A 22,043-nucleotide genomic window follows, 5' to 3' on the forward strand; every position below is an offset into this window, starting at 1 on the left:
GTAAGCGTTTAGTAAACTTTTCCCACTCGTTCCCAGTCCACTACTTGTCTTTCTGTTACAAGATGCTGACATGCCAAGTAGTCATTTGAGGCATATCCCTTGAGGTAACTTCTTCAGAGACAAAGTTTGTTGGTTTAAATGGAAATCTACACAGGAAGTTTAATTAAACTAACAGTAGGAGTAAGTTGTAAGTAAAATATTAACTGGGTAAGTGATCTTGATAAGCCCTCTGCCTTCCGGGATTCAGATGCTGGAAAAGCCAGCAGGGAACAGATCCCTACAGCCACCCACTATTGACTGCAGAATTCCTCTTGCCACTGTCGCTTTGACCCTGGAAGCTCTGGGCTGGACTACACTCATATGACAGAAACAGGGATATTGAAAGTTGCACAATATAACACTACTGAAAAACTTTTCTGTAGTGCCACATTCTTTTTCCAATGGCAATTGAAAACATGTTTTTTTAAGTTTGGAAAAACAATTTGTTGGTTGAGTCACTAAAATATGTTACCTGGAGCCATCGGTATAAGAACTGATATAGTTTCATTTAAAGTTTAAGAGTTGAGATGGAAAAGGGGGCAGGTGTATCATTCCTCTGTTAGCCATTTTTTCCTTGGTAGTGATATGCCTATTCCCTCAAAGGCACCTTTTTGTTTATGGAAGAAGAACCAGCAATGTTTTTCCTATATGTGGAATTAGTGTAGAACAAGATTCATATGTTTCATTTTTAATCTTCTCTAAGCAGTAACTAATTTCTATTTATTTCTCCTCTAAAACATATCCTTATAAATGCACTCATAGGCAGTTATGCCTGTTCTATGTAGACTGTTTCACTGACTTTGTCCCTTTTCATGATTTAACTGCACCTTTGACCCTTCCGAATGTTCCTGACTTTTCTTAAATGTGAGATGCCTATCTAACATCTTCCTATGGGTGGAATCATGCAATTCTTTCATTTCTAAGCTACTTCCTGGACTCTAGGCTGCTTGCAAACAGCCTGTCAGTACTTCAGCTATGTTGTCTTTAGCACAGCACTTAAAAAGTGCCTTTTTATTAAGGAATGAATAAGGGCTATTTTAATGGCATCCAGTAGCTAAAAAAGTGTCTTAAAACAAGTGTACTCATTTAGAACAAAGACTTCTCAGAGACTGTAAATCATTAGGGCAGACTGTACTAATGTGCCTTTTTTGTGTGCTGTACTATTCCATCTCAGTATTTTGGACTTGTCTAATCTGTTGATTTACAAGTTTCCTGACTGGATTCTGGAAGGATGTCACCATCTTTTAATTGCCATTTGTCATTTCACACTATGCTACCTTTTTTTTAAAGGAAACGCTGCTATTATTTGCTATTATCTTATGAAACATGAGTATGAAGGTATCTAAGACTAGAACTAGCATTTCCATATCACAAGACTTCAGTTCCAATGATACACACAAAACAAGAGTCATGACTTTTGTGGGAAAATATTCTTCCCCTGTTCATTTAAAACAAAGATTTTTCAAATGTTGTAGGAAGCATTTTCTCAAATTTGCACTCTATTTAATTTCTGCACTTTCATCTTACAGATCACAAGTTAATAGCTGTTTATGATCTCTTGATACCCTTTTTTCATTTTTTAGCTGACCTTCACTGCTTTCCAGTATTGACATCTATCACCTTAGTTGCTTTCTGAATGGATTGTTGAGGCAGTGATGGTCTTAAGTTACAGGCATGTAATTAATTAGAAAAAAACTCCAAACAAATGAAAAAAAAAACAATAAACCCACAAACAACTCCTCCCATATGCACTCTACACACCCAGTACCTTCAGAAGACTTTACTTAATATGAGCATTACTTTACTTTTGTGGTTTTAATAGAAATAAGGTTGGGGTTTTTTTTCCCCAAAGGTCAACTTACATGTGCATGCCACTCACATTTGCCTGCCCTCTCTCCAAAGGAAATAGATTATCCATTAACAAATGTCTCACAGCACTAGTGTGCGAAATCTTCAGCTATGAGTCATGCAGTCCTTTGTGCCACACTCTGAAGTCTTTAGTTTACAATCAAAACAGTTTTTTAAATATCTGCACTGTTGAAAAATCATTTCTCCTGGGGTTCTTCTTTCCTATTTGCTGTCCATTTGTTATAATTTTGCTTGTCTGTTTGTTTTGAGCCTTTACTTGTTTCCCTTGGGCATTTCTCCTGTAGCTAAACTGCCTGCCTTGTCTTGTTTCCAGGCAGAAATCTAGGCAGAACAAAACTTTGCCAACTTGAGTACTCTCTCTCTCTCTCTCTCTCTCTCTCTCTCTCTCTCTCTCTCTCTCTCTCTCTCTCTCCCTCTCTTTCTCTTGTTATTTATGTTTCAGTAACTAAGAGAGCAAGTTTCTAGCCATGCCTGTCTTTTGGAGTTAACAGATGAAAACGTGTAGTTTTCTGATATATGCATTACCTTTTAGAAATGCCATGATTATGTACACATCCACAGATAATCTTGTGCCTGGAGTTACTCCTTTTTTGCTTAAATCTGTATGAAAAATCAAAAGCAGCTTCTCTGCATAGATCTTCAAAGTGTACATGTAGTCTCCATAAAATTATTGCAAAATCTTTTGAACAATGCAGAATATCTTCTACCTTCTGAGCCCTGTGTATCCCCACTGTACTTTCACATCTCTTCAGTTCTTCTTTACCTATTTCTTCTGTGTCGCTTTCAATAACTGGGAAAAAGCTCTGGGAAAAAAGGTAGATTGGAAACAAGAGCTGAGAAACAGAAAGCAAGTCAACCTAAAGAAATGCTCTTTTCTCACTTTTCTACTCTTTTTTTGTCTCATCTTCGTAAAACAACAGTGTATATTTTTGTCCAAAAGGGGTGGAGAACAGGGTGTTCAAAAAGGCTTTAAAATTGAATTAGGCTGATTCTGTTTAAGATAATTACTTTAATTGTCTGAACCAAAAAGCACTACAGGTGGGTTTTTCCCTCTCCATGATCAAAAATCATGAAAGACAACATAATTAGTTGTAACTTTCTGCATGTATTGTTTTCCTTTTGAAGTACTGTTTGGCATACCACATTTAGTTTGTCTTCCAGACCACCTCCTAACTGTGATGAAGCATGCTGTACATTTCTAGTGCATGACTCATTTCAAGTTTGTAGTGTTTCCATGCTTGATATAAAAAAGCTTCAAGCACCATCTGCTGTCTGAAATCAGCTACTGTACATTTCCTCTGTATTTGCTACTAGCGTTAGTAGCTTCTTGGTGTTTTCAGGTAATAAGAGCACTGTAGCTTTTTAATCTTCAGAGAAGTGAAAACATGTTTGTCTGTGCCTGTTTATATAAGCTTTTTAAATATGCAGTATTTTTTTTTTTATAGAAAAATACAGCTCTAATATCTACAGTAGAATTTGAGATAAAGCAAAAATGTCAATCTGTCCTCATTTTTCCTTTAGGTGGCAGATAATGGAAAACCACCATTGTCATCATTGACTTACATTGATATAAGAGTTATTGAGGAAAGCATTTACTCTCCAGCAATTCTACCTCTAGAAATCTTTATCACAGCCTTTGGGGAAGAGTATTCAGGTGGTGTCATTGGAAAAATTCATGCAACCGACCAAGATGTTTACGATACTTTGACATACAGTCTGGACCCCAAAATGGAATCCTTGTTCTCCGTCTCCAGTACTGGTGGCAAACTAATAGCACATAAAAGGTTAGATGTAGGACAGTACCTCCTAAATGTCACTGTTACAGATGGAAAATTTACAACTGCAGCTGATATTACTGTACACATCAGACAAATCACACAAGATTTACTAAATCACAGTATTGCAATACGCTTTGCAAACCTGTCCCCTGAAGAATTTATTGGCGATTACTGGCGCAATTTCCAGAGAGCATTAAGAAACATCTTGGGCGTGAGGAGAAATGACATCCAGATTGTTAGTTTGCAGCCTTCTGATCCTCCTTCAAATCTTGATGTCCTCCTGAATATTGAAAAATCTGGTAACTCTCACCACCCAACGAGAATTTTGCTCCACAAGATAAACTCTTCTGTGCCTGACCTAGAGGAGATTTTAGGTGTCCGGATAATTGATGTGTTTCATAAGCTCTGCGCAGGCCTAGATTGTCCTTTGAAATTTTGTGAAGAAAAAGTAACAGTGGATGAGAACATCATGTCAACGCACAGCACAGCCAGGTTGAGTTTTGTCACTCCCCGACATCACAGAACAGCAGTTTGTCTTTGTAAAGGTAAGGAGAACCATATCCTTGAAAAGATTATTCTGATTTTAAAAAGCTATAATCCACGGGTGGAAATTTACATTACAGGGCAAGATTAAAAATGTTCTGTAATCCTTGCTGCAAAATTTGCCTAATTTTTTTCAGAGTAAAGAGTAATTCTTATTTCATTACCTCATTTTAAGAGCTTACATAATATAAGCTTATGGGAGTGGATTTTTATTTTTTTTATGGGTACACCTTTGTTTTCCATTTTATGATAGAAGTTAATTTTTTTTTGTTCCCTATTCTATATTGATGGCCATTTTCAGTCTTGTGTGCACAGAGGTAAGTTCTTGAAAAGTTCCTTGAATACTTCCTTGTTTCTGCTTAGGGAAGTGACCCACACAGCTTCCAAACTTGGCTGGGAATGACAGGGTGATGTGGGAAATTAATATTTACTAAAATATATATAAGCATACAGATTTATAGCATAATAATCATTTGTCTTTAGCTAAGATGAAAACAACATTGCTTTTTAAAATCAAGACTTAACATTGCTGGGTAAACTTGCACATATGAAGTAAATATTTAAAGCCTGTTCCTCTTCTGTCTCAAATACAGACGTGCTTTTCTCCTGCTCCACCCAACTCACTCTGTCCATGTTTAATATTGACATGTTGGGTTTCATGGTGAATGATAGTAATGGTAAACCTTAAAACACAACGCCAGTTTCCCACTTTTACCAATTAAATTGAGTAGTCAAGATAAGGATGAACATCAGCCACTCTATATGCCATTTGTCTAATCTGTGCCAGTCGTGTCCTGTAACTGTTACTTCACTTTCACGTCTGATAGTTAATAATATTATTTGGGTTACTTTCAGCTACTGTACTTAAGAGTCCCTTTTCACAAAACAGTATTACTACCAACAGAAAAGAAATAATGGATTTTGTTTTACAGAAGGGAAGTGCCCCCTGGTGAATAGTGTATGTGAAGGAAACCCATGCCCTGAAGGTACCGAATGTTTAGGAGATGCAAAGGAAGGAAAATACACCTGTGTTTGCCAAGACAGCAAAGCTAGACAGTGTCCTGGTAAGGAATTAACTCTAAAAAACCTGTATTATTTTCCAAATATAAATTTGATTTCAGTCAAGTGCTAATACATTTTACACTTTTCTGTATTGCTAAGCACCAGCTGGCTCTGCTGTGACATTTACTGGGAGCAGCTATGTAAAATACCGTCTCATGGAAACTGAGAACAAAGAGGAAATGAAGCTGACAATGAGACTTAGAACTTACTCTGCTCATGCAGTTGTTATGTATGCTCGAGGAACAGACTACAGTATCTTAGAGGTATGATAAAATCTCCTAGTGCATATTTCCTCTTTTCTTCTTACCATTTTTTGTGCCAGATTAAAAGATTGAGTCATAACATCTCTGTAGAATTGTTATAATTGGTAATTGTCTTGAAGGTAGGGTGTGTTATACATCTAGGTGATAAACTTGTACAGAATTTTGTAAATGACTAAAAGGAATTTGTTTTCTTTAATGTTTTAAAAGTAAAACAAACAAAAAATCTTCACTAATCACCTTTTTTAAGCAACAACTTTAAACTTTTTGCTTATAATACTGAAGTCCATACAAAATAAGTCACTTAAGGCATAAGATGAAAGATATTGAAGTATTGTAATTTTTTCATTATGATCTGTGACTTCTTTACTAGAGGAAAAAAATGTACCAAGTGTAGGTTTTAATTAAAAACTATATTGAATGAATCACAGTTGCTGTGGCTGTTTGGAAAACAATGTTATTAAGCTGCCTTTTATGAATACCACCATCATCCTGTCTTTTCAGCAAACATAAACTTTTATAGGCATCAATATTCTATACTCTTTAAGTATGCAGACCATTTATTGATGTTGTGGCTTTCCTCTGTAGATTCACCATGGAAGACTGCAATATAAATTTGATTGTGGCAGTGGACCTGGGATTGTCTCTGTTCAGAGCATTCAGATAAATGATGGCCAATGGCATTCAGTATCTCTTGAAGTGGACGGAAACTATGCACGACTTGTTCTGGATAGGGTGCATACTGCATCTGGTACTGCTCCTGGTACGCTTAGGACTCTAAACCTAGATAATCATGTGTTTTTTGGTGGTCATATTCGTCAGCAAGGTACAAGACATGGTAGAAGTCCTCAGGTTAGCAATGGTTTCAGAGGCTGTATGGACTCTGTTGTACTTAATGGACAAGAGCTGCCCCTAAACAGCAAGCCACGAAATTATGCACACATGGAAGAATCTGTAGATGTCACTCCTGGATGCTTACTGACTACCACAGATGGTTGTTCAAGCAGCCCATGTCAGAATGGAGGCATCTGCAACGCACTGTCAAATGGAGGTAAGCTGTGCTATATTCTTCTGCTTTTAGTTTTCAAAACTGCTTTTCAGCTTCCCTGCTTTGAAGGACAAAACAACTTTATGCGTAATTCATGCTTTCCCAAGAGCCGTAGAAAGTTGGTTGTTGAGCAGCTAGGAAGGCTCTTGTCTGCCTGTGTTCTAAATTCAATTCCTTGGGATATGAAGTAAACAAAGTCCATCTGGTAAAGTGGGGATTTAATCTTCAGTATCATGACCTGAGGTCCGTCCTCTTAACTGCCTACTTTAGAGTCTTCCTTTAAAAATTCTGAAATAATTGTGACAACTTGAGTTTTGTGAGAGAAATGAAAGTTGTCCATCCATCATGTTCAAGATAAACCTCTATTTCTTTGAACAGGTAGGTGGGCAGGGAGGATTTTATCTCAAATTCAGTAAAGCCATGTGCGTCTTTCAAAAAGACTGTATTTGATTTCAGGTTACTACTGCAAGTGTTTACCTTTGTTTATGGGAACTCACTGCGATGTAAGTGTCAACCCATGTTCTTCCAACCCCTGCCTTTATGGTGGGACTTGCATCCCGGTCAGTGATGATTTTATCTGCCAGTGCCGAGGACAATACACAGGTCAAAGGTATGTTTGTATGTTTTTTTTGTATCAATGAACCCCTTAGAGAACAGGCTACAAATGTAACACTGTTTCTGTTTCCTTTTTTGTCTGTTTCCTACTTAAAGCTGAGATGTTGAGACCCCCTGGAGTTGAAGTTAATGATAGCTCGTATATTACAGCCTGAATCCCACACTATATACTCACTTGCAGTAAGGTAATGGTTCATTCATGCACTTTTGTTTGTTTGTTTTGGCTTTGCAGGTGCCAGCTGGGTCCATATTGCAAAGACAATCCATGTAAAAACAGTGGCAAATGTATTGACAGTTTGGATGGACCTGTTTGTGAGTGTGAAACAGGCTTTCGTGGAGAAAGGTAGGTAGTGTTCCACATTCTGAGTTTTAATAGCATTACATAACAGTTCAAACTGGTTGAAATCTCAGATGTTGCCTTATAGTGCACAGTACTCTATATTACATATATCCAGAATTGTTGAGAACAAGGAGATTACAACAAAGACTGCTGATGTAAACCAAACATCATTGTTCTTCTCTGTTTCTGATAGGTGCCTGACTGATGTTGATGAATGCATAGAAAACCCATGTCTTAATGGTGCCCTTTGTGAGAATACTTATGGTTCATATCACTGCAACTGTAGTCATGGATTTGGAGGAAAACACTGCACAGACATTGTTCTTAATAAATACGTTTCAACATCTTGGAACATTAGCTTAGCTGAAGTGATTGGGATTATTGTTTTCATCGCAGGAATCTTCTTGTTAGTTGTGATTTTTGTTGTTTGCCGCAAAGTAGTTAGTAGAAAGAAGAAGCACCAGCCAGAACCTGAAGACAAGCAACTGGGAGCTACAACAGCCTTCCTGCAAAGACCGTATTTTGATGCAAAATTGAATAAGAACATCTATTCTGACATCCCACCACAGGTTCCTGTTCGTCCCATTTCATACACTCCAAGCATTCCAAGCGACTCCAGGAACAACCTTGACAGGAATTCTTTTGAGGGCTCTGCTATCCCTGAGCACCCAGAGTTTAGTACTTTTAACCCAGATTCTGTGCATGGTCACCGAAAAGCTGTAGCTGTTTGCAGTGTAGCACCAAATTTGCCACCTCCACCTCCCTCCAACTCGCCTTCAGACAGTGATTCAATACAGAAACCCAGCTGGGATTTTGACTATGATAGTAAGAAATGTTTTTATTTTTTTCTTTTCTGCTAAATGCATGTGCTGGTATAATTTTAATATTAGTGCCAACACTGTCTGTGTCTGTTAGGGTATGAAAACATTATGACTTTACTGGGTTATGAATGTGATCAAGCTTCATGCTCTATTAAGTTTTCTAAAAATGCGTAGATCTCAGCCTTAAATTTTATTGACTCTTTAGTCTACAATCTATTAATCGTCTCACTTGAAACTTTTTTCTTTCAGCTAAAGTAGTAGATCTTGACCCCTGCCTTTCTAAAAAGCCTCTGGATGAAAAGAACTCCCATCCTTATAGTGCTAGAGAAAGCATGTCTGAGGTCCAGTCTCTCAGCTCCTTCCAGTCTGAATCGTGTGATGACAATGGTACGTAAAATGCAATCATTCTATACTGCCACTTAAGTTCATTTGTTCTGTCTTTGCATCTATATCTCTTAGTGTCAATAAGACTTACATATATTGAATATATATTAAATAGTAGCTTATTTAATATATATCTGTATTTACTTATGTTAATACCCAGATTTGTTAATTTTTTTGAAGTATTTTACCTCTCTTACACTTTGTGTTAAGTATTTTACCTTAAAATTATATATAATCATTCTGTTGTTGGAATATTACAGTGAAAATGCAGCCCAGGGTGTTCAGAGCCTTGTGTTTAAAAGGTGGTAAAATTTGAGAAACTCTTCTAGGTTATCATTAGTTATCACCTTATGCAAGAATACAGTGAATTTAAACAATGGCCTCTGCACAAATATAACTTTCGCTTTGCCGTTCAGCTCTCAGTAAAAAGCTTTCTGGTGTTACAGTTTCATTTGTTTCCTTCTCTTTTTCTTGCTGCGACCTCAGCTCCCATATGGATCAGATCAGTTCTGAGTGAGAGCAGAGTTTAAGGGACTACTTGTAAGTTTGATTACTTTAGTAATGAAGGAAGCTGCACAAAAAGGAATTTTGTTATAATAGAACAGTATATTTGGCTTTCACCATGATTAAAATGAATGAACAAAAACATTTCATACAATAAATAAGCCAATATAAAAATAAAAACATAATTATTTTGATCACAACTCCAGTCCATCAAAATATAATCAACATACATATTTGTGGGTTTGATTATTATTAATTGGAAATCTTTTATTTTTCTATTGTGATGACAGATGCTTTTACAGTTGATATGAATGCATCTATGTATTCAGAAACACTTCATGCTGATTGGACAAAGCCACGGTTGTCTCATAACTTAATTCACTAAGTTAAGGCGTTTTGACTCTTTATTCCAATTTCTGCTTTTGTCTCTGCGTGGTAAAAAGAACTTGAAATTCTTTTAGCTTAGGAATAAAGAACATTCTGCTTCTCAGTGAAGTAGAGTGATTTGTTATTTACAGCATAAAAAAAATCTGTGTTAATGATTGGTGAAAGTAAAATGGTATGCTTACAGTCCTCATCATTTTATCAATAGACCTGATACCAACTTTCAACCTTTTTCCTGTGGTTTTAAGTGTTGTATTGTACATGTTGTTTTCCACTCCTCTCCATCACATATATTTCATATATTCTTACTCCCATTTCTTGTCATGTATTGATTACTCATTAATACATCATTTTAAGAGAAATAGCTGTAGCATCATAGATACTGTTGCTTCCTTCTGTTTTGGTAGATTCAGAATTTATTAGCTTCAAATTTAATTCCTGAGCCATGCAAACAAATTGCATGTGCTTACTTCATCCTACCCTGTAACAGTAAATCCTTTTCCCTGCCAAAAATATCTTGGGAAAGGGAAGACATAAAAATACATTCATTTTTGTTGTGTTTAAATAACAATGTAACACCCTGAATTTGGTATTCCTACTGTGATATCACAGTTCACTCACAACTTAAGGTCAGCAACAGAAATTTTGAGTAGGTATTTTTCATATTCTCAACTTTTAATTCCTTTCAGTGAAAATTTCTTTCCTTTAACTTTCATTGTGGGGGAAGGGAATGTAATTTTAATTTTTAAAGGGGAAGTCTAATGCAATACTCCTTAATTTACCCAACTGAAGCCTTTAGAAAAGTCTAGTTTGTTGCTATGTAGATGAAGTATTACGCAAACAAATATGTTTAGGCAACATTTCAGAAATTCAAACACAACTAAAGCAACTTTGCAAAGCAGCTTTGCCTATGCAAAGTTTGCTTCAGAAGTAGTTACAAGTGCTTCTGCATGTTTAGCAAGAACAAAATGGAGATTTAGAGATGTATTTTATTTATTATATGCAACTACTTTCTAGATAATCTTGCTTTCTAAAATAGTAATGGACTGCAATTTTCAGTGTGTTTTTTGTGTATCTGTATGCTGTTTAAAGTGATATTAACTCTAGGTTTGTTTTAATTTGCTCCTTTTATACCTTTTACAAGCTTCCATAGTGACTGTAATACACCTTGTCAATGCTGTTGTTGACTCGGTGGAAAAAGAAGGTATATACATGTTTTCATATTTATTTACTGCTTTGGCAGAATAATGCACGTTTGTCTTCTAGTAAAGTACCCCTAGCAGATGTGAATTATAAATACTTAGACTTTCTGATAAGTTTTAGCAAATAATATATTTATATTGTATATCTGTTAGTATTTTCTTGTGTATGCTGCAGCTGCCCTGTGAAATGGTTTCAAGGTGTGATTTCTTGCAAAAAAAAGTATTGACATAAAAAGATCTTGGTGCTTACTCTCTTTTGAAAATATTCACACTAAGTCTCCCAGCAGAATTGAGACAGCATCGAAGGCAAATACATACAGTACTGTAGATGAAAAAGCAGCAGCCTTCTCTTCCTTTTCTTCTCCCACCCACATCTGTTGTTACCTTGTCCAGCTGAGCAGAATCGGAGTAGTCTGGTATCAGTACTTACTTCCCTGGTCTTCAGATCAATCTGTCTCTTAAGCAGAAAACGTTGATTTCTAGTATGCAGCTGGTGTATATAGGCATGCATATCCCTGTCAGTTTAAGTAGTTTGTTACTATCCAGCCTTACAACAGTACCTAAAAGGTATGTTTGGGTGTATGTATGTACACATGCATTTATTTGGGTGTGTGTAGTATGTATTTCGAAGTTAGAAAGAGGCAAAGCAGACATTTTCAATGGACTTTTATTTCATTTCTGCTGAGAACTAACCATTCTGGAAAACACAAACTCTTCACAAAATAATAGTGGTAATAGAAGTACCAGTGAGTCTGTACAAATGCTAACTATTGACTTAATTGACATCATAATACTTTAGGTTCCAGTGATAGGCAAGTAATTCACTCCGTGACCATGAGTTTGCAGAGGTTACTTCTGAATAACATCTACAGTGTGTGCTTCCTATTTCTTGATACAGACTAGGAAATCTAACATTTGTTACTAAGTCTTATTTAAAATGAAGCCATTTTAAGAACATAAAATTGATTATAGTAGCTAAAGATTCTCTTTGGTTTGTTATCTGAAGTACATCCTACATTTAATTTATGCAGAAACACAAAAAAGTAGACAAATGCAAAGACTTCTAATAACATGAGAGTATTTCATTACTGTTTACCTATAGGCTGTAGTCCTCAGTGCTAAAAAATTGCAATGCACAGTACTTGGGAAAGGAAAAATTCCAAGACTAGAAGAGGCAAAATCTATCAGTGGAAATATTTAATAATTTATTCAGATTTTTTCGAGATTTTAATTGGTAAAAATTAAAAATTATGGAATTTCAAGTCAAAGTTGAAAGTATTACTTGGTGGTTTAGCATCACTGTAAGATAAATAAGAAGACTTTATGCATTGTAGTCATAGAGACATTAAATATATCCTGCTCAGCTGCTTCTTAACACTTTAAAGTTTCTACTTTTAATAAGCATTTCTTCTTTTAAAGTATCTTAGGTAAAGAGTTCTGCTTTTGAGCACCCTCAGGAGGGTGCTAGTTCAAGCAGCAAAGATCCTTGCTCAAGCCTTCAGCAAGGTCAAGTTCTGGGGCAGATGGTCTTTATCTTTAGTCTCCCCGAGTGTTTCTGTCCAAGAGGTATCCTGGAAGCGTGAATCTCATCCTAGAATAGTTTTAGGCTGGCATTCTCTGCACTACTCCTCAGACTGTATCTCAATGCAAATTAGCAATACAGAGTGCAAGAGGAAATATAGTCTAGCAGATTGTCACCTAGAAAGATGGGCACGTCAAGATCTTGTTTATGTTAAAGAGTCTTTGCCTCAGAAGAAGAGGAAAACCAAGAGCTCCCCATTCTTGGTAAAAGTGCTTTAAATCCTAAGACCAAAGTGTGCCTATTGGGTTGTGGTGGTTTGGAAAAAAAAAATTTCAAAAAGCTAATTTCAAAAGTTTTTCTACAATTTGTTCTAATGTGTGTAGAGAAGTTTTCAGACAGGCACAACTCAATGTGGGGGAAGGGAATTATATTACAATTTATTACTTACACAATAAATACTATAATACATATATATACATATATATAACAATTTTAACTATCTCTTCTATGGTGAAACAATATATATACATAGACCTTCTCTCCTTTCCTTCAAAAAAAGTCCAGAAAGAAAGAAGAAGAGGTCTTCTTTTCACTTTCAGGCCACGGCTCTTCTAAATTAATTTCTGTGGCGCTTGGAAGTGTCTCTTATCTTTAAGGCAGCAGTTTTGATTTGTCATAGCTAGAATTCTTCCTTCTTCTAAGGGGTGGGGGGGTCTGCCCCCACTTCTCACTCCTCGGCCACCTTGTCCGAGGGTATTACTGTGGATTTCAAGGGAACACCCGTGTCATCACGTCTGCAGCACGAAGTGCAAGGGCTTAAAGTTTAAAGTCTTTATCCCCTGCTCTTGCTCCATGAAGGTTCTGGCCCCTGGGGGACGAGTTCTCAGGAGACTTCTTTGGGGAATTCCACCCCTCCTCCCTGGGGTCAAAGAGTTCTAAGGGCTTTTAGTTTAGTCCTTACCCTAGAACTGATTCCAACCGACTCACTCTCTCTGTCTTTCCGTCGGACGTCCCTGCATCTCTCGGTCTGGTCCCTGCCATATTTGCTGCTCGTCTGCTACTTTCTCTTGCTCTTGTAATTCCTTTGCACAGTCTTTTGGCCAGGAGCTCATCTTGGCTCACGGCCACAGCTCTCTGTTGTGCTACTTTTGCCGCTGCTTTTCTTTCCCCCCACTCTGATGTGGGGAAGAAAATGCAACCCAGGGGGTCTTCCCAATTTTTCGGGGTCCTCCTTGGTCACCAGCTTCAGGGAGAGGGGGCTTCACTCAGTGGCTGTGCTGCTCCTGCCCCCCCCTGGCCAGGAGCCAGGGGCAAAGGCCCCCCAGCCCCCCTATAACACGTGGCATTTCAAGGCATGGCTGCTTCTGCTTCTAGCTACGCAATTAAAATTAACCTCTTCTCTTCCCGTTCTGTATGTAATTTCCACAGGGCGCACTAAGTTTTTAATTGGTTCAGTATCAAAAACACCACTTCTGGGGCAGACTATCACCAGCCCCAGGGGGAAAGGTTTTTTCCAAGCCACCACATGGGTTTAGTTTTGCAGTCAGTTTTCCTGGAAAAATAAAGGAGTCTTCTAGTCTTCTAAGGAGACTAGTGGTCAGAACCTTCTCCTGGAGATGAGGCTGAAGATGCTTTAAGAGTCTCAGATTTCAGACTGATATCTCCATTAGCCTGGGCTAGGCAAGCTTAAAAAAAGAGGAACTCCCCGCTGAAGAGTCAACCTCTGTCCAAGAATAGATGTCTTCCAAGAATAGATGAAAGTATGAATTCTTAGGAGAAGATTCTGCTATTAGGATAGGCATTGCTCATCCTTACAGGTTTGAATAGGGAATATAGATTCCTGAAGAAAGAAAGGTTTAAAATTTGTCAGATAACACAGGACAGTTCTCTGCTGAGCATGAATTGTTGGAATTGTTGTACAAAGGGAGGCAGGTTTCCCAGTGCTTTGTGTATGGAAGCTAGACACTAATGGGAGAGTTAGTTTCTTTGCATGAGATACTTGCAAGTATAAGTCCTAATAGATGCAGCCCTGTATCAAAAAACAAGGGGTGATACAAGGGAAGAAAAAAATCAGATCAAGGCTTGTTACCCTTTGTAGTAGGAGTCCTAATTCTACTGATATGAGGATTTCAGCAAACTACAGACTGCACATTTTGCCACCACACAGCCGTGTCCCAGCTGGGCTGTACGTGAACTCAGTAGCTGTCCTGCAGTTCAAGTCTTAAATAAGGAGTCCAGGAGGAAAAAACAAAAGCCAACTTTAGTTATGCTAAGTAAACTGGACAAACCCAGCATGAACATTATAGTGACAGTCATTGTTTGTCATTCATATTGGTTCTACTATTTGATTCCTAACTACAGATGTTTTCTCCTTTTTCTTCTCATTCTAAAGAATCTTTTGCTGTTCCTGACCTCAGCAATTCAAGAGGTGACTTCTGCATGCAGTTCATTGATGTTCACCAAAATATTTCTTTTAATATTTGACTTTAACACAGACTTACTATCAGTTGCTTGCTGTGCATTTGTCCGCAGTGATTACTCTTTACTAGATTTGCACTATATTACAATTGCGTATTATTTTCTTTGTTGGTGTTCAGATGAGAGAAATGATTGGGTTTTAATGAGATTAGGCTTACATCTAGTTTCCAGTAGACGAATACAAACTTATTCAAGGGCAGTTTGCAAGAGAGGATCAAGTTCAGTCATTTATGCATGATTAAGCTTGATTTTCCTATTTTGTTCTTGTATTTGAATGTGGAATGTCTTTACTAATAGTCAGAGATTTTTATCAGAGGTGTGACAGTTGCTGTAGAGCTAACAGCATTTTGTAAAATTAACTATATAATTCACTTAAGAGGTAAAGTCAGTTTTAATGGTCTGAATAGTTTACTAATTAGAAATTACTTCTTTTATTTAAAAAGGTCATGGGTTATATATACCAAATATATTCTTAAAAAAAACAGGCTGTTGTTTTCACCCTAACTAATTACTCAACAACAATTGATAAAGAATTTAACTGCAGTAAGGAGGCTGTTGATTCTTTGCTATCCAGTGAACCATTGTGACAGCACATTCCATAGATGACTGCAGCTCTTCCCATGTTAGGTGCAATGTCTGAGAAAATGTAAAAGTTCAAGTGTGAATGATGCACTGTCTAATGCATGGCATAATATAAAGTTGTGTTGTGTTGAATGTTTTTTGTGGAACCAGGGCAAACTGCTCTCTGATTAACAAGTAGTGTCCTAATAACACTGGTTGCCTTGTCTTAATACATGTATTCAGTGTATTCTCAGTTCAGACTGACTGGAATACAAGATAGTAATACTAGTTTTCTTTTTTCTAAATTAACTTTTCAGGTTACCACTGGGATACATCAGACTGGATGCCAAGTGTTCAGTTGCCAGGTATCCAAGAGTATCCAAATTATGAAGTGGTTGAGGAGTCAGCTCCCCTCTACACAGATCCAAATGCCATCGATACAGACTATTACCCTGGCGGTTATGACATAGAAAGTGATTTTCCACCTCCACCTGATGACTTCCCTGCACCTGATGAGCTTCCACCGTTACCACCTGAATACAGCGACCAATTTGAGTCAATACAGCCACCCAGAGACATGCCAGCCGTAGGTAGCTCGGGTTCTTCTACGAGAAGCAGGCAGAGGTTTAACCTTAATCAGTACCTTCCCCATCACTACCCTGCAGACATGTCAGAACCTCAGACCACAACCAATGGCATCAGTGGCAGTTACAGAGAACCTTACACTCCTTACACATTAGGGTACAATCGAGACTTTGAAGCACCCACTGTAGACAACATGTCCATGTCTGTGTATGCTTCCACAGCTTCCTGCTCGGATGTGTCGGCATGCTGTGAAATGGAGTCTGAAGTCATGATGAGTGACTATGAGAGTGGAGATGACAGTCATTTTGAAGAAGTGAAAATTCCTCCACTTGATTCCCAGCAACATACAGAAGTCTGACACACCCAACAAAAGTGCCTGGACTCTAACAGACTTTATCAAATCCAGAACAATTTTCAAGAGCTTTTTTATTTTTCTGGTTTTTTCCCAGCCACAGTGAATGCTTTTGTTTCAGTGAGCTAAACTGGCATGGCAGCATTGGATCATGCAATTCATTTCACTAAATCAGCCTCTTTCAATTTCCTAACCTATTATAATTGGACAGTTCCAAGATTTCCATTGGCTGTGCCATTTCTGAACCTCCTTTTTGTACTTCAATTGTGTATGTTTAAAAAAATCACATACCATTTCTCCATGTTAGCATGATGCATATATTTATATAGTTCTAATGCAATTAATTTTCTCCTACTTTTTGTAAATTTTATGTACAGTTTTGATTTTAATAGTTTTAACTAGATTTTGTAGATATTTTGTGAATTTGTTTTCCACTGAAACTAGTGGTGTTAGTGTGCCATTAAAAATGAGCACCCTGACTTATAATCAGGGCATCACTCTATGTATTCCCCCAAAACACAAGGTTTGACATTTCATTCTAAAGCATTCAACATATTCACACAATTTCATTTGTACATATGTTAGGTCTGATATTTTTCTGGGTCAGCTATATGGAAATGTCTTAAATGGGTTGCTGTATTTTAGAACTGTAAACATTTTTTTCCCTTCTTGGAAAGTGTGTTGGGGACCCTCTACATACCAGTTTAGAACCAAAACCACCATGACACAGTTTTTATAGTGTCTGTATATTTGTGATCCAATGGTCTTGTAAAGGTTTTTACTGAAAATTACCATTAGCCAGTCTTTCTTACTGACAATAAATTATTAATGAAATACTTTAGCTTTTCTCTGTGTATCTCTGTTATATAATATACCATTGACAAAGCATTCAGTGCAGCATTTTTTAAATCTGTATATGTTTTGTACTGTATTAAGTTACTTGCTCCAAGCAACTCGCTTTCCTTTCCTCTGAAATCAGCCTGCAGCTGTGTTAGAGATGCTCACGAGATGGCAGTGTGTGTCTGCTTAATGGTGTTTTTAAAAGTAATCGGGCCAGTCTGAATAAAGATTGATGGGTATCAACCTGCAGTAGCCTTCTCGGTAGTTTGCATTTTTCTTTAAATACATAATATCAACTATGTAAATTACTGAGTATTTTTTATGAAGTCCCAAACATTTACAAAAAATTCCGGAAGCTCTTTAAATCAGTTTCTCCCCTGCTTTATCACCTGAATAGTTATTGTCATGACTAGTTGTCCCTTGACTGAGCACCTGCATGCTGAAATGTCTGTGCCAATGTCTTTTGTTCTAAATACATTGGTATTTTTATGCAATTATATTTCAATTGCAGTTTCTTACATGAAGCTAGAAATTTACCTTGAAGAAGTCAAGACAGGATATGGTTTGCCTGTATCCTGCTGCTTTTCTGACTAGAAAAGAACAAAGCCTTTAATAGAGTTCTCTGGCATAAATTTGCCCTGATGGTAAGCTAAAGTAATAATAGCTGTGTCCTCTGCCTCTTGCTTGAGGGATGCTTTTTAAGTTCAAATAGATTTCCTGGCACATTAGTACATTTTTAATATAGCCTGGAATCCTTTCAGCTCCATCTCCATTTTATCATAACATTCTGTAGCCTGAAAGGTACAATATTAGATTCTCTCAGTCCTGAGAGCTAAGCCTCAGCCTTCCACCATCTAGCAGAACAGGGTACTAGATTTGTATTTGGAATGCTATTTATGTACAAAATGGAACAACTCTCAGCTTGGCAGCTATGTAATGGAAATGGATGGATTATAGGACAGAGCCAAAGAGCCAGGCACAGACATTCCTCAGTGGTAACTTGCCCATATGCAGATATCAATCTCATTATTTATGTAAAAAGGCTAAAAAATCAACGGGTTTAAAATTGAAAACACATTCTGGCTTTGTGCTGCAATATTCATCCTGATAAGATCTCTTTGTACATCGGTTTGAGTGTTAGTATTTTCTTGTTGAATAGCTTTAGGAGAATCTTACAGAACTGTGAATAGAGGGTATCACACACTAGTAATTCAGATCACTTCTTAAGCTATGAAGGTTAAGCTTAGTGGCAGTTCTGCTCAAGATTCCTTAATACCTACTTCTCAGTAGGAATGAGCCTTAGGAAGTCAGCAAGAGGAAAATACTGCACAGATTTTCGTCATTTCTCAATTGATAAGGTTTCCCAGTAAAGATGAAAGCCTGCCTTACATATACATTTTCTAAAGTTACTCATTTACAGAAGAAAAGCCTGAAAACAGATTTTTAAAATTTGTAAGTGTGAAGGACAGCAATATCAATACTTAAATGTACTTTTATTCATAGTACTGTGAACTGAAGGCTAACATAGATCATGCTGAAAAAGAACAATGTCTCATTACTGTATAATGAAATTCCAAGTCAGCATAAGGAAACATTTTGTTGAAAGTATCAGAATATCCTTTTTTTTTTTTTCATCTTCACAAGAACTGTGCTGCTAGGCAACATGCAACACCCAGGTTATACTCCACAGCAGAAGACAAAGCGGCATCATAACAGTTGCTTACAGAAATAGCAGGTATTTTCAACTCCAGAGCAGCTTTGCAGTTGGTGAGTAAAGCAAGACCATGTTAGACAAATGCACCCTTTGTAGGGAGATTTTATCACCTAATTCAGGTCCAGTAAGTGTGATTAAACCTGTTTTCCCACACAGACCTACAGCAATACACCAAACCAAGCTGGTGACATTTTAAACCCAATTAAAATTGATACAGCAGAGCATTGCTGTTTGACTCTAGTAATCCAAGACATTCAAAAGCAGTGGCCAGGTGATTTAATTTATAAGTCAAACATTTTAACATAGGGAATTTCAGTGAATTTACACATCCACTGTTCCAGAGTTCACCTCTCCTCACAGCAAGAGGTTTATGTTCAGATGTAGTTTCATGTGTTTCAACTTGTGCCCATTGCTTCTTATCCTGCCATAGGGCACCACTGACAAGAGCCCATCTCTCTCTACATCCTCACATCAGGTATTTATAAATGTAATAAGTTCCCCACTGAGGCTTCTTTTATGCCCAGACTGAACAGTCAGTTCTCTCAGCCTCTCATATGAAAGAGGCTCCAGTCTCTTTATCATCCTACTGGCCCTTTGCTGTAGTTAACTGTCCTGTTGAAGTCATTTTTTCTATTTTAAAATACTTGTGAGCTAGTAGAATTTAAAGTTTTATTGAACAGATTTGAGTCAAGTTCATTGCTGGGTTGCCCATTCTGTATTTTATTTGGAGTGTATGAAATGTCACTTTGCCTTGAAGCAGAGAAAAAAACTGCAATTCCACCTGATTAGGAGTAATTGAGGCAGAAACAACAACAGACAATCCTATAAAATTTCATTCAGTCAATATTTAACACCCATGCCTGGGCTGAGAACTCTGAGATTGAGGTATATACACTTAGAAGAAGGAACATGACTAGGCTACCAGGTTTTGACTTCTCCTCCAAGGATATTTACTTAGAATGTTTTTCCATTGTTCCCTGTTCTACCCATTGCCTCCCTGAAACAAGTACTGTCCCAAGCAACCACACCTAAGGAGAGTTCCTGCAGTGCCCAAAAGATAAAAATCTGAATCCACTCAAGCCAAAGAAGGTATGAAATAAGTCGCTTAACCACAAGACACAAGATCCACTTTTTGTTGGAGTAAAAGGGTAAGAAGGAATACACTACTCCCACCTTGTATCTGTCTGTAAAACTCTTGAAGGAAGACAGCTGCAGTCTGTGTTCTGTCAGGGGTCATGGCCGACACCTGTCTGCAGAAGAGACCAGTGCTGAATAAGTGCAGTTCACCAAAGTGCCTCAGACAACTCCCAGCTCAGCCTTCCCTTGGAGAAGCCATGCTAAATGTCTTGAATCACTTTCCTGTCCTCCCTGTGCCTTAAGCATAGCTTCCAGGAGGACCTGTTCTATGACACTCCCAGGCACAGAGGTGAGGCTGACAGGTCGGTAGTTCTCACGGTCCTCCCTCCTACCCTTTTCAAAGGGTTTCCCTTTTTCCAGTCACCTGAGACTTCATCTGACTGCCATGACATTGGGGGTGCTCGAGTACAAGAGGCTGGACATGAGCCAGCAATGTGCACTCACAGCCCAAAAAACCAATTGTGTCCTGGGCTCCCTCAAAAGCAGTACAGCCAGCAGGCTGGGGGAGGCAATTCTGCTGCTCTACTCCTCTCTTCTGAGACCCCACCTGGAGTACTGCATCCAGCTCTGGCACCCTCAGCATAGGAAGGACATCATCAGCCTGTTAGAGGGAGTCCAGAGGAGGGTCACCAAGATGATTAATTACAGGGATGCAGCACCTCTCCTATGAGGAAAAACTGAGAGAATTGGGATTGTTCAGCCTGGAAAAGAGAAGGCTTTAGGGTGAGCTAACTGTGGCTTTCAGTACCTGAGAGGAGCCTACTAGACAGATGGAGAGAGACTATTTTCAAGAACATGTAGCAACAGGTCAAGGGGGAATGGCTTCAAAATGAAAGAGAGTAGGTTTAGATTGAATATTAGGAAAAAATCCTTTACTGTCAGGGTGGTGAGGCACTGGAATGGGTTGGCCAGAGAAGTTGTGGATGCCTGTCCTTAAAACCATTACAATGCCCCTCTGGAAGTGTTCAAGGCCAGGCTCAATGGAGCTCTGAGCAACCTGGTCTGGCGAAAGGTGCCCCTGCCCAGGGCAGTAGGATTGCAACTAGATGATCTTTAAGGTCCCTTCCAGCTCAAACCATATGATTCATAAGTTCTGTCTAGTTCACAGCTCTGCACACCAACAGTAGCTGTGAACTGCCACACCAAGGTACCTGCAGCCTCCACACAAGGAGTCTTCTCATTTCACTGAAAGCCCTGCACACATTCCCTACACAAAAGTCAGACAACGAAGAGGAGAGTGTCTTGATTTCTTTTCATAGCTCTTGACAATTTTTATCATTAAACAGCTTTCAAGCCTACACAAGCCTCCATAAAAATAGTAAAAAGATGAAGGCCCCATTAAACCAAGCATGCTGAAGCAGACATAAATTTTGACAGCATAACTCATTCTTCCACAGCTGCCGTGGGGGAGAATAAAAATCAGAGAAGCACAGTGCAATATCCAGTACAGCTGCAAAGCAGTAAAATGAGATCTTTGCTTTGATCTTAGGGGAAAAGCTTAAGAGAAAGATAATTAGAATTATTTCTTTTCATGTAAAGGGGAAGATTGATGATAATCAAAAGTTATTAATTACCAATGCCCAACATCCATTGCTAAATCTGACCCACAGAAGCATTCTGATCATAACACACATCTAAAATTTCACACACAAACAAGTTAGACATTGGAAGCAGTCACCCAGGAGTCAAGACTATCAGCAAGAACATGACATTGTTACCATTAGAACAAGAGCAAATAGTCTCATTTAGCATTATCAAAGTTGAGCCACATGCCTTTCTAGACTTTTTACTGCAGATGGTCATTTCTCAGTTTCTTATTTTCTTATATGGAGTTGAAACTTTCAATGTGAGGAAAAGCACTGAGAAGCCCAATTATGTGAATGAGTCATTCTATCGTTAATCCCCTGGGTCCCAATTGGAAAACATGCTAAGCGAGATGAATTGCTTTCAGAGGTTGCATTTAACTTTGAAGAAATACATAGAGAAAGATTGTGGTGCTGCTGCA

The 22,043-nt window shown here is 38.0% G+C and overlaps 1 protein-coding gene across 5 annotated transcripts in view; it reads left to right on the forward strand.

Annotated features, from left to right (window-relative positions):
• Positions 1 to 17,436, forward strand: part of FAT1 (FAT atypical cadherin 1) — a 106,359-nt gene extending 88,923 nt beyond the window's left edge. For 4 of the 5 annotated variants that reach the window (XM_051790761.1, XM_051790762.1, XM_051790759.1 and 1 more), the window contains exons 19-27: positions 3,430 to 4,231; positions 5,162 to 5,293; positions 5,391 to 5,554; positions 6,140 to 6,602; positions 7,056 to 7,209; positions 7,447 to 7,557; positions 7,748 to 8,379; positions 8,625 to 8,762; positions 15,728 to 17,436. In XM_051790761.1, the coding sequence (XP_051646721.1) occupies positions 3,430 to 4,231; positions 5,162 to 5,293; positions 5,391 to 5,554; positions 6,140 to 6,602; positions 7,056 to 7,209; positions 7,447 to 7,557; positions 7,748 to 8,379; positions 8,625 to 8,762; positions 15,728 to 16,353 (3,222 nt within the window). In that variant the 3' untranslated portion in view covers positions 16,354 to 17,436. Of the gene's footprint in view, positions 1 to 3,429; positions 4,232 to 5,161; positions 5,294 to 5,390; positions 5,555 to 6,139; positions 6,603 to 7,055; positions 7,210 to 7,446; positions 7,558 to 7,747; positions 8,380 to 8,624; positions 8,763 to 10,791; positions 10,852 to 14,763; positions 14,800 to 15,727 lie in introns of all 5 variants that reach the window. The other variant, XM_051790764.1, reaches the window with a different exon arrangement.
• The last annotated feature ends 4,607 nt before the right edge of the window (positions 17,437 to 22,043 follow it).

The sequence above is a fragment of the Manacus candei genome, unplaced genomic scaffold (assembly GCF_025592945.1).
Source record: "Manacus candei isolate 608988 ecotype Guabito, Panama unplaced genomic scaffold, ASM2559294v1 h1tg000028l, whole genome shotgun sequence".
In the NCBI taxonomy this organism is placed as follows: Eukaryota; Metazoa; Chordata; class Aves; order Passeriformes; family Pipridae; genus Manacus; species Manacus candei.